The sequence below is a fragment of the Erinaceus europaeus genome, chromosome 1, assembly GCF_950295315.1.
Source record: "Erinaceus europaeus chromosome 1, mEriEur2.1, whole genome shotgun sequence".
NCBI classification, from domain to species: domain Eukaryota; kingdom Metazoa; phylum Chordata; class Mammalia; order Eulipotyphla; family Erinaceidae; genus Erinaceus; species Erinaceus europaeus.
Genome location: NC_080162.1, coordinates 20,125,110 through 20,143,048, shown reverse-complemented (window position 1 = coordinate 20,143,048; position 17,939 = coordinate 20,125,110). Strand labels below are relative to the sequence as shown.

The following is a 17,939-nucleotide window of genomic DNA, read 5'->3' as shown; positions in this document are numbered from 1 at the left end:
AGGAGGGCCATTCTTAGAGTTAATGGTACCAAAAGAATGGACACATTTTAGTTGAGACTGTATATTGTCATGGATTTGTTTTGGTATACTACAACTAATTTGACAAATCTCAAAATTTCCTTAAATCAGCATTAGTACTTCAAGTGTAGATTAAGGAATTTATTGAAAATGACAGGATCATTTAACTGCTGGAGATATAGCATAATGGGTTATACTGAAGGAAATTTCTTCTTGCATTGAAAAAAGTATCTGAGTACCTTTTAGGATCTTAATTGTTCAGTTTTCTTATGTTATAGGTATGAATCAAAGAAAAAGGCTACACTCAGATTTTGCAGTTAACCAATAAGCATGAACTGGAAGAATGGATAGATGGTGGATTGATAAAGTCTTAAAGCTTTATCCATTAAAACTGGCAAGGAAATCATTTCTATGGGAGATACTGTCTATAGTCTAAGGCGAAGTATAACAAGGGTATATTCTTGATAGTCTAATACTTGTATCTTATTGAAGCAGCTTAAACAACAATCACTTGTTTATATACTTAGATATGTAAGAAACTTTAAGTTCTCAAAAATGTACATGTTTTTAAACAGAAATCTAAGGCACACAAAACACTAAAACAGGTCAGTGAATTACCCTACTTTACATATTCAAGAAGCAGAAAACTACTTGTGCTGGGCAGACAGTAGATGAAGTTATCAATGAACACTCTGTTATTTACAATCCCTTCATGTCCCTTTAATTGGATTAGTCAAAAGCTTGAAGCTCATACTTGCACCATACATCAATTAAATATAAGTTATGAGTTTTTCATTAGATAACTTGATGGAATTGCTTCCTTTTGCACCAAAATTGTGAGTATTAGAGGTTGTGAGCTTCCTATGGCATTTCCAAGGGAAAAGCACCATCAGGTTTTTCAAACTCCCAAGGAATCTGACACTTCGATTGTTATAGCACCTCTACATTTTAACAGAATCAAGTATTTACTGGAAGTTCTTTTCTAGAGATTTTGTTTCAGCAATTCCTTTTGTTTTTCATTAAGATGAGTCAATAAAGTAATGGGGAGAATACTGAAAACACTAAATAGAATGCCTACTTTCCTGTTCCCTAGAATATGGAAAAGAAGGAAAGTTATTTTTCCCCCAGATAAATATGCTTATTTACATACACTACTTTGGGTCTGCTCTTAATGGACTAACTTTACTTTACTTTTAATAAGATCATTTCTATGGTGTGTTTGGGGTGTGCAATTTGTTTTCAAAAGATTTCTACAAGAATTTATTTGTACTGTAAACTAGAAGGATTTTCAAAACAAAGAAGGTACTTTGAAATGGGTAGACTTCTATCTATTTAACTTTTGTGATTTATCATCTTGAAACATTATAAGCATTTGACTCTTCCGAATCCTAATATGTCCACGTCTTTTTGAAAACATCTTGAATGGATTAAACTGAAAAAGCTGAAAGGAAAGTAAATTTGGGCCTGCGGCTGTATGTAAATCAGAAGAGACCGCTTTTGCTTCCATCTAAAGACAATATTGATCAGTACTGGTAATAAACCTCGTAACTTCAGCTTTAAAGATAATTACCAATTTTTGCATGACCTATTTTATATAAGTAGCTAATATTTGAAAGGAAACACAATAAAAACAAACCTTATACATTAGAATACACACTGCAGATAAGATGGAACTCTACACAGCAAGAATAAATGATTTCTCTTGTATGCAAATATGCGCAAACAATACACAATAGAATTCTTATACTATACTATTTCAAGTTACTTTAAAAATAGAAAGTGCTTTTAAAATATATATTTACAATTTATGAACAGCCTCCAACCATTACTAACGACAATGAATGCTTTCATACAGGAGTGATATTTTAAGAGAGGAAATAGTTTGTTGGTTTATTTCAAAGGAATATGCTGATTTCCTAGCAATGATTGGAAGATGCTGAAATGATGGCACCATGAAACAATAAATCAGCTTATTTTTAACTGTGTCAATGTGGTTAAGCACCAGGAGCTGTGTAGAGTTAACACTGTGTATCTTGATTTTACAGCACAGAACATAAACCTGTTAAAATCCTCTAAAAATGACTCTTGTTTCATAGTAAACAGACTTAATTTAAAGCACCAAACTATCAGGGTTAACACCTAACCAAAACATTTATGTATTTAAAACTATAAAAGCTTGATTTTTTTTCTTAAAATGTGCACCGTCGACCAATTTCAAAATATAGTCACAGTTAAGAAATACCCACCCCCATTCTTGTGTTTTACCTTAGCCTTCAAATGGGTGAGATGAAAATAGAGTAAACGACAACATGACTTTCTTTTAACAGCACCTTGAAAAAATATACTGCACTAGCAAAGGCATTGAAAAAGGAGAGAAAAGCCTTCAGACCCAGTGGTTATAGGGCCCTGCAACATGTGTGAGAGCATAAGTGGACACAGTGACGACATTGTTACGGGTCAACGTTAATGCTTTATGAGATGGAATTTGGTTCAACTCATTCACTCCAGGGGATAGTTCACAACCTTCACTAGCTGCCTGATATTTCTGCTCACAGGCCTTTGTTTTCTTATTCTTTGTGGCTTTAGTCTCAAATTTAACCTTGTTGAGTTGAAAACCATGTTGGGGCTTATTCAGATTTTTGTGCTGGTAAAAAACAAGGGAGAGGCGAGTGGGATGATTTCGATCTGGTTTCTGAACTGGAGTGGTAGCATGAAGCTCTCTCCGCGCGCATTCGATCAAAACGGAGCCGTGGGTGGGTGCTATTGCCACTCCACCAACATTGGGATTCAAGAAGATGTGCTCACTGTCTGACCAATACTCGTCAAGATGGGGCAGTTTGCCCTTAGCAGGGAAGACAGGCTCGTCTGAGAGAGGCTCATCGGATAGAGGGTCCTCTACTTCCAAATGTTGCTCATCTTCTTCAACAATCGAGGAAGCAACTTCATGAGGAGAGCTGATGAAAGGTGGTTGCTGGCTTGGCTGATTAGCAGTTAGTTGCTCAGATGGACCTGCAGGAGGCTCAGAATAAACCAGGGAACCTGTCACAGGGGTAGACAAGGTGGGAAGAGGAATCATTGTACTGGATTGTGCAATTCCGGTGCACTCGCCAGCAGCTGCGGGAGTGTCACTGTTTGACAGAAGGCATTGTGCAGGGCTGTTTCTTTCTGAAAACCCCTGTGATATGATTGCAGCACTCATTTAGGTTTGTATGGGTTTTTTTTTTAATTTTTAAAAATTTATTTATTTAAATCTTTATTATTTATTATTAGAGACAGAGGGAAATTGAGAGGGTAGGAGGAGATAGAGAGGGAAAGAGACAGAGAGACATCTGCAACCCTGTTTCACCACTTGTTAAGTTTTCCCACTGCAGGTGGGGACCAGGGACTTGAACGCAGGTCCCTGTGTATCATAATGTGAACACTTAACCATGTGAAGCACCACCTGCCCCTACAGTTTATTTAGTTACTGTGGGAGGGGGGACGAGAGCATCACTCTGCACCTTGGCATATGCAAACTAGAAACCGAACTTAGGAACTCAAGACAGAGAGTCCAGTACAGTTTCATCCACTGTACCATTTCCCGGCTGCAACAGCAACTGTCATTTCTTTTACCCCAAGATTACTATTATTTAAGAAAAGAAAATGGTGGTTCGAGCCCCCCGGCTCCCCACCTACAGAGGAGTGGATTCACAGGCGGTGAAGCAGGTCTGCAGGTGTCTAGTTTTCTCTCCCCCTCTCTGTCTTCCCCATCTCTCTCCATTTCTCTCTGTCCTATCTAACAACGACAACACCAATAACAACAATAACTATAACAACAGTGAAAAACAACAAGGGCAACAAAAGGGAAAATAAATAAATAGCAATAAAAAAGAAGAGAAAAAAAGAAAGGAAAATGGGGAGAAGGAGAAAGAACTTCATTCCAGCACATGCTATGCCGGGGGCTGAATCGGGACTTCCCTCGTGAGTGTCCAACACTCTAGGCACCGCACTGTGCATCCATCTCTTAGGCTGCTGTTCCATTCCTCTTTAAATGGGACAGGCGGTTGAAGCAGTCTTAAAGGAAAAGGAGAAATCTGAAGGTAAGTCCTCCTCTTTTTACTTGACAAGTGATAGCTTGGGGCACAGTGATTAAGTTTGTTTTGTCTGAAACTCTAAAGTTAAACTAGGACTTGTTTCTCTATGTATTGCAAGCTGCAGTGTCTCATTTTTATTCCTTAAACAGTGACAAGAACAACAACAACAAAAAAAAAAAAAGAAAGAAAGAAAGAAAGAAAGAAAGAAAAGAAGCACAATATCCTTTCTGCACTTGTTGTCTTTGAAGAATAACTAAGCAAGAAGAATGCCAAAGCTTGCCTCAGGGAGGTGGGGGCTGGGCTCAAACTTTGGTTGCACACATGGCAAAGTAGCACACTATCCAACAGAGTGAGGTATTTTCTTTTTCTTTCTTTCTTTTTTTTTGGCCTTCTAAGATTTTTTTTTTCTCTATTTTTTTACCAAAGTACTTCTCAGGTCTGGCCTTGAGAGCTTAGAGCCTGAAGCATGAAAGTCTTTGCATAACTATTATGCTATCTCCCCCATTCACTTTTTTTTTTGGGGGGATGGTGAGGGCCAGTCACCAGTTTATCACTGTGATTGTGGCTTGCAAAACACCACCACTGCATGAGGGCACCCCCTCCACCCCCGCACACACACACACACTCTTAATGATAGAGGGTGAAAGACAAAACAGAAGAGAGGTAGAGAAAGACAGACAGCTGTAGCACCCATGTCCTCATGCATGGCAGCGTGTGGTCTACCAGGTGGGTCACAACTAGTCCCATAAAATAATAAAGTACACAGGGGCTGGAGAGATAGTATAATGCTTATGCAAAATTGCTCTCAGATGGAGGCACCAAACATCTCAGGTTCAATTTCCAATATTACCATAAGCCAGAGCTTAGCAGTGTTCTGGCAAAGAAAATAAAATAATAATAATACAAAGATGAATAAATGGGGGTGTGAAGATGGGCAGTGGCACACCCAACACATGTTAGCATAGGAAGGACCTGGGTTGAAGCCCTGAGTTCCCACCCAGGAGAAGAAGCTTCGGTACCAGTGAAGCAGGGTTGCAGGTGTCTCCCTTCTCAATTTCTCTCTATCAATATATATATATAAAAGAAATAATAAAGTAACAAGTAGGAGTTTGGATATAGCTCAACCAGAAGGGTGCATGCCTTGCCATGTAGTGTCAGTGTTTGAGTACCAGCGGCACATTGAGCTGCACAGGAAGAGGTCTAGGGCTGTGCCCCCCCCCACTCTCTCTCTATACACATATATAATAAAAAGGCATGAGTAAGTTGCTTGGGAGTAAGGGAACTGTACATTTATAAGGTAAACAGTAAAGTAAAAAATTAATTAATTAATTTAAATTTTTGGAAGGAGATAGCATCATGGCTATGCAAAAACTCATGCCTGAGGCTCCAGCTTCAATCCCCTGAGAGCAGAGCAATAATCAGGATAAAAAAAAAAAAGAGTAATTATTTTACATTATAATTTTTTAACAAGATCATTGCTCAACCATAGCTCTGAGTAAAAGTTAAAATAACAAGTAGAACACTATTGAGAATGACTCAAGGATAAAAATAAGTAGGCAGGGACAGGTGACTCAGATGACGATTATAGGACTTCCGCACAGGTTACATGAAGCCCTGACGTTAGCCCTTAGCATCACATATGCAAACTAGCAGCCTGAACTTTGTCTCTCAAAATAAATACAACTTTAAAACAGTGAGGAGAGTTGCTGGGGAAATGATGAGCACTGGACTTTGAGGCCTGAGGGTTCTAGTTTGATCTGCAGTGTTGCCTGTGCCAAAGTGTTGTTCTGAATTTTCTTTCACCGTTTCTATCTCATGTAAAACTTTGCTTTTCAAATGTAATAAATGAAGTAAATTTCTCTGGTCCCCACCTGCAGAGGGAAAACTTCACAAGTGGGAGTAAGGGAAAGACAGCATAATGGTTATGCAAAGAGACTCTCATGCCTGAGGCTCCAAAGTCCCAGGTTCAGTCACCTTCACTACCATAAGCCAGAGTTGAGCAGTACTCTAGTTAAAAAAAAAAAAAAAAAAAATTGGGGGGAATCAGGCAGTGGCACAGTGAGTTAAACGCATGCTGCGCAAAGCACAAGGACTGGAGTAAGGATCCCGGTGTGAGCCCCACCCCCTGCTCCCCACCTGCAGGGGAGTCCCTTCACAGGCGGTGAAGCAGGTCTGCAGGTGTCTCTCTTTCTCTCCCCCTGTGTCTTCCCCTACTCTCTCTTTTTCTCTCTGTCCTATCCAACAACATCAATAACAACAATAATAACTACAACAATAAAGCAACAAGGGCAACAAAAGGGGATAAATAAATATTTTAAAAAATCACAAGTGTTGACACAGGGTTGCGGGTGTCTCTCTCCTACTCTATTTTCTCCCCTCCTTTCAGCTTCTCTGTCTCTATCCAATAATAAAACTAAGTAAATACAATAAAATTTTTAAAATGAAGTAAATTTAAAAAGGGGGGAAGGAAAGAAAATGATCTGATTGTTGCTTACTACGAAAGAAGAAAGCAGGTACGTGAGCATAAAATAAACCTAAACAAAAACAACAAGGGCACAAAAGGGAATAAATAAAATAAATATTAAAAAAAATTTTTTAAATAAATAAATAAACCTAAACAAAAATATTTGTAGTAGTTGAAAAGCTGGTTCAGAGGACAGGGTGCAGGACTTGCATGTATACAGCCTGTTTTAATTCTTGTCACTGCATATTTCACAGCAAAGTGGTGCTTTTGCCACTCTTTCTCTTAAATAAAACTGTTAAAAATGTATTTAGTGATATACATAGAGAGACAGACATAGAGAGAGAGATACCTGCAGGACAGCTTCAGCACTCTAAAAATCTTTCTGTCTGCAGGCTCAAACCCGGGTCCTTGCGCATTGTAACATACGCGCTCACCCAGGTGCGCCACCACAAGGCCCCTGTAATTCTAAGTTTGAATAATCCAAATTCACGCTGTATATTTGCTTGAGAAGCCTTTGCAGAAGTGGCTGGTTTTACATTTATGGTAGGATTATACAAGAAGAGCTTCAAATATCTCAGAGGTTATCAGTGACAGTGAGGGAGAAAAGGGGAATTCTGGGTGAGGAAGGGAACTCAGAAGATAGTTTGAGGAGTGTCAGTTGATCAAAGATGGAACAATTTGAAACTTTGAAAGCATTCCCAAATGTTGAAAATACCTTATTAATAAGCAACAAAAAAATAAAATGTTTAAAACCATAATTGCAAAATAATACTTAATTTAAAACATTAACACTGGAATATGCCTGGGAATGAACTTGTATGCTGAAAGCTGGTGGGGAACAATAAATATAAAACTAATTATATATTGTTTCCACCTTAATAAAACATATCTCACAATGAACAATTTATTGACAAGGACAGTATTTCCATTTAGAAAGAAGAGAGTAACAAGCAAATTAAAAAGACCGATAGATTCTGTACTCCTAGTGCAAAGAATATAGCATATGATCACAGATGTTTCTAAAGTAAATGGGTAAAGGTTTAGGGAAGGGGAAACAGCATAATGGTTACACAAAAGATTTTTCAAGCCTGAGGCTCCAAAGTCTCAGGTTCTATCCCCTGCACCAACTTAAGTGACAGCTGACCAGTGCTCTGGAAAAAAAAGAAAAAGAGGGAGTCAGGTGGTAGCGCACGTGGTGCCACAAAGCGCAAGGACCGGTGTAAGGATCCTGGTTCGAGCCCCTGGCTCCCCACCTGCAGGGGAATCGCTTCACAGGTGGTGAAGCAGGTCTGCAGGTGTCTGTCTTTCTCTCTCCCTCTCTGTCTTTCCCATCTCTCTCCATTTCTCTCTGAGCTATCCAACAATGACAACATCAATAACAATAACAGTAATAACCACAAAAATAAAAATGTGTACACTACTTGGCCTCTCCAAGGACCAATATTTACATTAAAAAAAAAAGAGGCACATATGATACCTGATATAAAGTAGCAGTATACAAAATACAGATATTGTTCTTATCGTAGTCATTATTTTGTCATCATTGGACATTACTGCTTCAGGTTAACTTTCTCAGACAGAGACAGAGAGAGGGAAAGACACCACAAAACCGAAGCACTCCCATGTAGTGTATAGTGGCTGCAGAACTAGGTCACATAAATGACACAGCAATTCTTAGGTGAGATAATTCTCCAGCATTCTAGTGCTATTTTTAGGTGATGCTGTATTCATCTTTTCAGGACTATGTGGGCCGCCACCCCCATCACAAACTTTTTTATTAGACAGAAAAGTGAGACATTGAAGGGGGGGGGCGAAGGGGGCTAGCTAGAGAGGGAGTAAGAAAGACATTTGAAGATCTATTCTAACATTCATGAGATCTCCCCCCCCCCCGCAGGTGGAGAGTGGTGCCTTAAATCTGGGTCGTCAAACATGGTAATGTGAGTGCTCAACTGGGTGTCACCACTTGACCCCCCCACCCCCAACTCTGAACATGGTTTTTAATAATAATAGGAACCAAAGGCAAGTTGGACATTTTTTAAATGGTGTAGGATAAATAACAGTGAAATTTAATGTCTGATGCCTTCCTTGGACACTAATTTAAACAAACAATGCAAATGTAACAATAAACAATTGGAGGAGGGTGAGGGTAGACAGCTTAATGGTTATGCAAGGAGAATCTCATGCCTGAGGCTCCAAAGTACCAGGTTCAATCGCCTGCACCACCATAAACCAGAGCTGAGTGGTGCTCTGGTAAAAACAAACAAACAAACAAACAAACAAACAAATAAAGGAGGTCAATAAGAGGAAGGTGAACCCTTAACTGGCATTAAGAAAATTCCTGGGGGGTCGGGCAGTGGCACAGTGGGTTAAGCGGATGTGGTGCAAAGCGCAAGGACTGGTGTAAGGATCCCGGTTCAAGCCCCTGGCTCCCCATCTGCAGGGGAGTCGCTTCACAGGCGGTGAAGCAGGTCTGCAGGTGTCTATCTTTCTCTCCCCCTCTCTTGTCTTCCCTCCTCTCTCCATTTCTCTCTGTCCTATCCAACAACGAACAACATCAACAGTGGCAATAATAAAATAATTATGGTCCAGGAAGCTGGACTTGAAATTATAAAATTTCGAGTCCTGGCACTGCATATGCTAGAGTGAAGATCTGGTTCTCTCTCACTAATAAACAAATGTATTGGATTTTTAAGAGAGCTAAAGAAAAAAATGGAGTTCATTATGTAATTCATTTACTTTGAACATTTCTTCAAGATTTCCACTAGGAAAAAAAAAAACACCTCTTGGTGCCTGAGGTATTATTCATTAGACATGACGTGCTTGGCATGTGTGAGCTCTCATGGGATGTGTTCTAGCATTATTTCTGATAACTTTCAAATGCATTGGCTGGGAAGGTGGTTGACAGGTAAAGCATAGGATGGGCCTGCTTCTGACTCTGATCCTTGGCATAGCACAAACTGAAGCCAGCTGATGATCTGATTTTTCTCTGTCATACTCCTTTATATAAAAAAAATCTTGGGGGAGTCAGGCAGTAGTAGCACAGTGGGTTAAGTGCACGTGGCGCAAAGCACAAGGACCGACTTAAGGATCCGGGTTTCAGCCCCCGGCTCCCCACCTGCAGGGGAGTCACTTCACAGGCAGTGAAGCAGGTCTGCTGGTGTCTGTCTTTCTCTCCCCTCTCTGTGTTCCCCTCCTCTCTCCATTTCTCTCCTATCCAAAAACAATGACATCAACAACAACAATAATAACTACAGCAATAAAACAAGGGCAACAAAAGGAAATAAATAAAAATATATATAAAGAAAACTTAAAAAACATCTTGGGATGGACTGGGAGAGCGTGACCTTTACTATGCACAAGGCCCAGGGGGTCTGTATCCCTAGCCACCACACAGAATTATGTGCTGTGATGTCTTCTCTGTCTCCTACCCCTTAAATGAATTGGGGATGGGTGGGTGGGCAGAACCAGGTTGCTAGGAGCAGTGATGACAAGTCAAGCAAACCCAGGCGTTTGAAAAACAAATCAAATATATTAAATGACAAATGATTACTGAAATATACTCATGGTAAAAATCTCAGTATCTCACTGGACAAAGGACATATCTTAAATTGGCACTCACTAACACCTTGAAATACTACATTATTCTGGTTTTACTCCTACCTCTGCAGACCTAAATGTTTCAATTGCTGACTGCTCATTTCTGAAACCTGTTCAAACTGGCAAGTAATTTTATTAATCTCATTATTCCTCAGATTTATTTGTTGTAGCCCAATGATGATGTTACCTTCAGAAATCTGTTCTTAAAGATTAAGTCAACATCAGAGGACAAGATATATCCTTGGTCAAATTTTATTTCTATCTCTTTCAGATTTCTCTATGAACTCATTCACTCTATCTTACCTACCAATTTTTTTCTTTATTTTTTAAAAAAAATATTTATTTACTTTCCCTTTTGTTGGCTCCTTTTTTTTTTTTTATTGTTGTTGTAGTTATTGATATTGTTGTTGGATAGGATAGAGAAATGGAGAGAGGAGGAGAAGACTGAGAGCGGTGGAGAGAAAGGCAGACACCTGCAGACCCGCTTTACCACCTGTGAAGCGACTCCCCTGCAGGTGGGGAGCCGGGGGCTTGAACCGGGATCCTTACGCCAGTTCTTGTGCTCCGTACCACATGCGGTTAACCGGCTACGCTACTGCCCGACTCCCTCTTCATTATTTTTTAAATCTCATTAAAGAAAAAACAAAACTTTCCAAGGGGACTAGACCAGCTGAGCACACGTGTTACGCTGCACAAGAATGTGGGTTCAAACCTCCATCCTTCTGAGCGGTGAAGCAGGGCTGCAAGTGCCTTTCTTTCACTCCCTAGGTCTTCCTCTTCCCTCTCAACTTTTTTTTTGTCCAATCAAAAAAAAAAAAATTCCCCAAGATTTATTTATTCTTTAATGAGAAAGAGAAAGCTCAGGACTTTGTACCTGAGAGTCCAGTACTTTATCCACAGTGCTACCTCCCAGGTCACACCTTACATACCAATTTTCATCAGTTCAGGAAGATCAGAGTAAATTTTGATGCATCTTGCTCTATCAAACACTCCACATTTAAACTTTAGAAATTCCATTATGATTTACATTCAAAATATAGCAGGAAGCAGACATTTCTCACATCTTCCTATTAGCCACTTCAGCCCATGACCCTGAATTATTAGATTATATCTTTATGAAAATCTTATTATTTAATGTTCTATTTGTTGGTTTATTTGTTTATTGTTGCTTAGGATACATTGTGCCAAGCAGAATTTTTTTCAAATAGAAAAACAGAGAAACTACTACCCTACGGTTTTGTTAATGTCTCCTTTTTTAAATAAATAAATTTAAAAAAATGAATCACTTAAAAAAAAAAAGAAAGAGAAAAAGAGAAACTCAAAGCATCAAAGCTTTCCCCAGTGCCATGAGCTCTAATCCAAGTCTTGTCCATGACAACAGCAGTTGTCTTTCAAGGTGAACTCTCTCCTGGCCATGTGACTGACCAGAGTACTTCGGCGTATTACAGATAGAACCAGGGAACTTATGCATGCAAGGAGTATGCTTTGCCCACTTTGCAAACTCCTAATGTTAATAATCTACTTCAATTAAGTTTAGTGTCAACCAGCCCAGTATCCAGAATGTTGGCCTGACTCTCTACTTTGAAAGCACAGCAATATTCCTCTCACTAGGAAGGAATGAAGGTTAAACAGTCTATAAAGTCCAAGACGCAATGCTCAGACACCCCTCTTAACCCTTTGATTTATTCTTCAATGAGCTTCCTCCTCCATTTCACACTCTGCACCTACTATATTGATCTGTGTTATAGCATTAAGTGATCCCGATTAATCGCTTCACAAGCGACTTTCTCTCTCTCTCTGTCTTCCCCTCCTCTCTCCATTTCTCTCTGTCCTGTTCAACAACGACAGTCAGCAACAACAATAACTGCAACAAAAAGGAATAAATAAATAAATACTTAAAAAAACTAGCAGGGTTCATAGGTCTCACCTAAAAGTGGCAGCGATGAAGTCTTACTGTTGTTTGCTGTTGAGTTACACTTCCGCTTGACTCGAGGAATGAATTTCTTTTCTATGACTCTTATTTTATGGGCAAGCACTTCTGTCAGCATTGCTGTTCTCTTCTTCCCACAACGAGGAACCGGCTGAGTGAAGCATTTTCTTTTTCTGCGGTGGGGCTGAAGGACCACAATGGCCCCAGATTTGATCTTGGCTTCCATTCCTTCCCTTGAACCAAACTCATCTGTTTCTGAAAGTTTGTAAAGGGGTAGCACATGTAGCTGCTCGTCTTGAGGAATGACACCCAACTCACGGTTATCTTCTCTGGTTAAAGTACAAACCTAGTTAGGAAGTAAACAGGAAATGGGAAACACATTCATAGTAGTTATTCTTACCTTATAGTTGCCGTAGTGAAAAGATCTTGTATTCCTATTTTTGTGCCATTTGCTCTGGTGATTAACATAGTAAATATATTACAAGTCACCAAGTACTAATAAATTTTAGTGATTTATTATTTTGCTATATGCTGACAATGTAATTTTTAGTTACTTTCTCTTTTTAAATTTTTTTATTATCTTTATTTATTGGAGAAAGCCAGAAGTCCAGAGGAAGGGGGAGATAGGGAGGGAGAGAGACAAAGAGACACCTGCAGCCCTGCTTCACCACTTGCAAAGCTTTCCCCCTGCAGGTGGGGACCAGGGGCATGAACCTGGGTCCTTGTGCATTGTGACATGTGCACTCAACCAGGTGCGCCACCACCCAGGCTTGAGTTAATTTTTGAAGGAATGGATATCACACCTATTTATGTAATTGAAAATACTATAAATTTGTGGTCTGAAAGAGGTGGTGCAGTGGATAAAGCATTAAGACTCTCAGGCATGAGGTCCTGAGTTCAATCCCCGGGAGCACATGTACCAGAGTGATGTCTGGTTCTTTCTCTCTCTCCTTCTAGCCCTCCTATAATAATTATTATTCATTCATAAATAAATAAAATATTAAAAAATTAAATCCTTTTTGTTACTCTCCATGTTTTTCATTGACTACAATTTTTAAGAAGGGTTACTGAATTGTTCACTGAGTTTTGTGGTTGATGCAGTGGAAGAAGGGCTGGAATGTCAATCATGAGGTCCCAAGTTCAATCTATGGCACCACATACATTCGAATGATACTCTGATTCTCTCCTTCTCTTTCATAAATCAATAAATCTAACAATCATACCACTTGCTATTTTGTAAACCAATAAAAAGTAAGACATAAAAATAAATTTAAACAATGTTAAATGATTATCAACTGTTTTTTTTCTATATTTATTTATTTGATAAAGACAGAGAGAAATCAGGAGGAAAAGGAAAAATAGAGAGGAAGAGAGACATCTGTAGCACTGCATCACTACTTACAAAGCTTTCTCCATGCAGGTGGGGACATGGAGTTTGAAACTGGCTCTTTGCACATAGTATGTACATTCAACCAAGCACTGTAGATTCAAACAAGCACGCCACCACCTGGTCCACTATATCAACTATTAATAAGATATTACTTTAGCCTATACTTATCTTCATTTATATTAAATAAAAATCACATCCCACAGGAAGAAAGGGCTTACTTATGAATTTTTAAAACTTGTAGCTTTTGTCTTTAAGTGCAATTATCTACAATATTTTTCTGTATTCTTTGTCAGTGATATTTTTTTCTATTTAAAAGAGCATTGAGAAATATAAATAAAAATAGAATAAGTAGCAAACTAACAAGCAAAAGTCAATTCTTAAGATTCTGAAGGCAAAATGGAGATGAGTGGACGGCAGAGGAAGAGTGCTGGGGGAACAAATGGATCCGTTGAATACTGAAGGGTACTGAAGCAGGCTACTGGGTGAGGTATGACATATACATTTACTGAGAAGTAAAGATGAAATATTTTCACTCAAAATTCTATACTAATATAAAAAAGTGACTTACTAGCTTAAAAAATAGAGTTCTGTCTTAATATGACCTATCCCCATTCTTTTTATTACACTGAGATGTTCACTTTAGAGAAATGAAAATATAGCCCATCCTTGATTTGAAATAAGTATTAAGATTTTTTCTATATTAATATTTTTATAGTAACTTTTTTTTTAAAACCAGAGCACTTCTTAGCTCTGACTTATGGTGGTGAAGGGGACTGAATCTGGGACTTTGTAGCCTTACACAAGAATTTTTTTTTTTTTTTTTTTGCATAGCCATTATGATATTCCTGTCCAAAACAATAAAGCATCAAATGTCACTGAAAGACTGGTCAAACTCGGAGTCGGGAGGTAGCGCAGCGGGTTAAGCACAGGTGGTGCAAAGCCCAAGGACCAGCATAAGGATCCTGGTTGGAGCCCCCAGCACCCCACCTGCAGGGGAGTCGCTTCACAAGGTCTGCAGGTGTCTATCTTTCTCTCCCTCTCTTTCTTTCCCTCCTCTCTCCATATCTCTCTGTCCTATCCAACAACAACGACATCAAGAAGAACAACAATATAAATTACAACAATAAAACAAGGGCAACAAATGGGAATAAATAAATAATTGGTTGAACTATACACTGTGCTTTCTTTTTAATTTTTTATTATCTTTATTTATTGAACACAGACGGCCAGAGATCAAAAGGGAAGGGGGTGATTGAGGGGAAGAGAAACAAAGAGACACCTATAACACTGTTTCACCACGTGCAAAGTTTTTCTACTGAAGTTGGGGAACAGGATCTTGAACCCTGGTCCTTGCACACTGTAATATGTGCACTCAGCCAGGGTGCTACCGCCCAGTGACCTACACTGTGCTTTTATTTCCAATAAAAACATTTCTCTAACAGCTAATAGCTCATTTGAAAAAAACACTGATGTTATTAGACTGGAAATAAATGAAATTACTAATGTCATTTTCAAAGTCAGTGTATCTCAATCAATATTTAGTCACTAAACTGGGACAGGTGTGGTGTGTACATTTACTGAGAGGTAAAGGTGAAATATTTTCACTCACAATTCTATACTAATATATTAGCTAGTGGTGTATTAGTTTAAACACAAATAGTTCTGCCTTAAATAAGGACACTGAACTCTACTGTGTATAATATTAGTAATTTTAAAAATAATCATGTTAATAATTAGAATCTACCACCAATAAGTCTTTAATAATTTTATTCATCCATGGTGGCACTAAGAAGGGGACAAAAATTAGACAGGGGAAGCATAAGTAGAAAATTACGTGGAAGTAGATTAGGAGTTCAGGATTATATACAAGGGGAGAACTGTATATTATGATATATTCTGAATGAATAAGAAGAGAAATAGAAGAGAAAGCACACAGAACAGGAGCCAAAAATGTAGCTCATTCTAAACTTAAATTCAGCCTCATCGTAGATATCCTATGGAAGGCAATTCAAGAAAAATACCCTAACCATAATGTGATGATGTTGGAAATGACCACGGTCACAATGACTATGGTCAATAGCAGTAGAGAGGTGGCATAAGCACTAAAGTGTTTTGGATCCTTAATCTATCACTACTAAGCTTCACTAATCAAACAAGGAAGACTGGCTGCCTGTTGATGGATAAGAAATTGTCTATTAAAATTGTCAAAATGATTGGATAAAGCGAACAAATGGGAGCTGTGTAAAAACAATCTCTGCCTCCTACTCTTACATTCCTAGATGAGAAGAGAGAAGTGCATGGAGAAAAATGCATATACCTTGCAAAGGGACTACTGTGGGATTTCCCTGGGACTGAATACATAACTTGACTTCAGACTATTGGCATCTGATTCTTTTCATGGAAGTAAACCTGGCATGCACAAGCATATACAATATTATAGACACTGTTTTTTTTTTTTTAAAAAAACACCACCTTAAAATGTGTGTGTGTGTGTGTATATATATATCATTGAATAGTCTGAGGTACAAATAAAAATAAAATAAAAAGCCCAACCAAACAAAAAACACGTTATCAGCTTCCCATCTGTAAATTTGATAGCACTGAATTGATAATCATGTACTTCTACTTCCAGGAAAACACAACATAAACATGATGAAATACATAATTTAAGACTATAACAACAGTACTATATGTATGTCAAAAGTAATCTAGATACATACTTCTGGTATATGCATTTATGCTGAACAGTTACAGAAGCCACACCGATGGACCTGAGCCTAAGTATATAGTGATGGAAATACTGGTGGTGAAAGTCTGAGCTACTTACCACAGTGCTTCCATTATTCATATTGTGAATGTCCCTGTGAGAATGAGCACAGAAGTCTAGGCAAGCAGTGACTCCAGAGAAGGGACGACCTTCTTTGCTACCAAGTCTACATTCTCGGGCAACATGTTCATATTCCACCTAAAAAATAACAGTATGACATTTTTTTATTTTAAACATTTTGTTTATACTTGAAAGAGAAAGAGGAAGAGAGAGAGAGAACCAGAGCATCATTTTGCTATACATGAAGCTGGGGATTGAACTAGGGACTTCATGCTTGAGAGTTCAATACTTTATCCCCTGTACAGCCTGCTGGCCAACATGTTATGTTGTTTTAAAAGACAAATATATATATATTCAATGCACATCTTCAACCTTGGGGGAACTATTATAATTCCCAAAGAAGGGAGTAGGTACAGAGTTCTGGTGGGATGAATAGTGCAGTATTATATCCCTATAATCTTACAACTTTGTAAATCAATATAAAGTCACTAATAAAATTGAAAAAAAGAAAAAAGACAGAACTACCTTTAAATGAAGAATAAAAACCACACAGTGAGGAAATAACTTTTAGAGTTCTAGAGCACCAAACTTGAATGCTTGAGATTTCAGAGGATCTGATTGTAATCACCACCTTATGCTACAGCCAAGCAGTGCTCTAACTTTGCTGTTTACTCAATATTTCTCTCTTGAAAAAACAGAAATATTAGAAAAAAAAAGGTAAGAGGCTGGGTGGGGCAGATCTAATAAAGTGTACATATTCCAATGCCCTAGGACCTTGGTTTAAGCACCAGCTACCACCTGCAGGTGGAAAGCTTTACAAGTGATAAACTAATGCTACAGATTTCTGTCTCCCTTACATTTCATTCTGTCTCTATCCAATTAATAAATAACATATTTATTTCTTTTTAAAATTTTTATATTTATTTATTAATTTTTCCTTTTTTTCCCCTTATTTTTATTGTTGTTGTAGTTATTATTGTTGTTATTGATGTTGTCGTTATTAGGTAAGAAAGAGAGAAATGTAAAGAGGAGGGGAAAACAGACGGGGAGAGAAGATAGACACATGCAGACCTGCTTCATGGCTTGTGAAGTGACTCCATTGCAGGTGGGGAGCCCGGGCTCGACCGAGATCCTTAAACCGTGCTTAACTCACTGCACTACGCTTGATTCCCAAATAACATATTTCTTGCCAACAACCATGTTCAGTGGAGAAGAAATTACTGAAGACAGACTTTTCATCTTCTCTACCCCATAAAGAATTCTGATCAAGTGGAGGAAATGTTAGGGTAAGAGCACCAGCCCTGTACTCAATTTCATCAGGACCCAGAGAGAGAAGAGAAACAAGAAGAGGAAGAAGAAGGAGGAGGAAGAGGAGGAGGAGGAGGAAAGCGAAACTCAGAATAGAAGTGGGTGTCACTTAGAATGGAAGAGAAGGCAGGATCATAGGATACAATGGGAAAATATATAAAAATATAGTGATATAAATAATAGTGAGCCCATATCTGATATCTGTGATCTTGGGAGAACTAATGGAGTTACCAATAGAGGGAAGGGGGAGACAGAATTCTGGTCATGGGAAAGGTGGAGTCATGCCCCTATATCTTTTTTTTTTTTTTTTTTTTTATCCTCATGGATCTCGG

At 38.5% G+C, this 17,939-nt stretch overlaps 1 protein-coding gene across 4 annotated transcripts in view; it reads right to left on the bottom strand.

Moving 5' to 3' along the window:
- Positions 1–2,401: 2,401 nt before the first annotated feature.
- Positions 2,402–17,939, bottom strand: part of TET1 (tet methylcytosine dioxygenase 1) — a 115,493-nt gene continuing 99,955 nt past the window's right edge. For all 4 annotated transcript variants that reach the window (XM_016188598.2, XM_060196037.1, XM_060196208.1 and 1 more), the window contains 3 exons: positions 16,300–16,437; positions 12,080–12,428; positions 2,402–3,057 (listed from right to left, as the gene is read on the bottom strand). In XM_016188598.2, coding sequence (XP_016044084.1) covers positions 2,402–3,057; positions 12,080–12,428; positions 16,300–16,437 — 1,143 coding nt within the window. The remainder of the gene's footprint in view (positions 3,058–12,079; positions 12,429–16,299; positions 16,438–17,939) is intronic.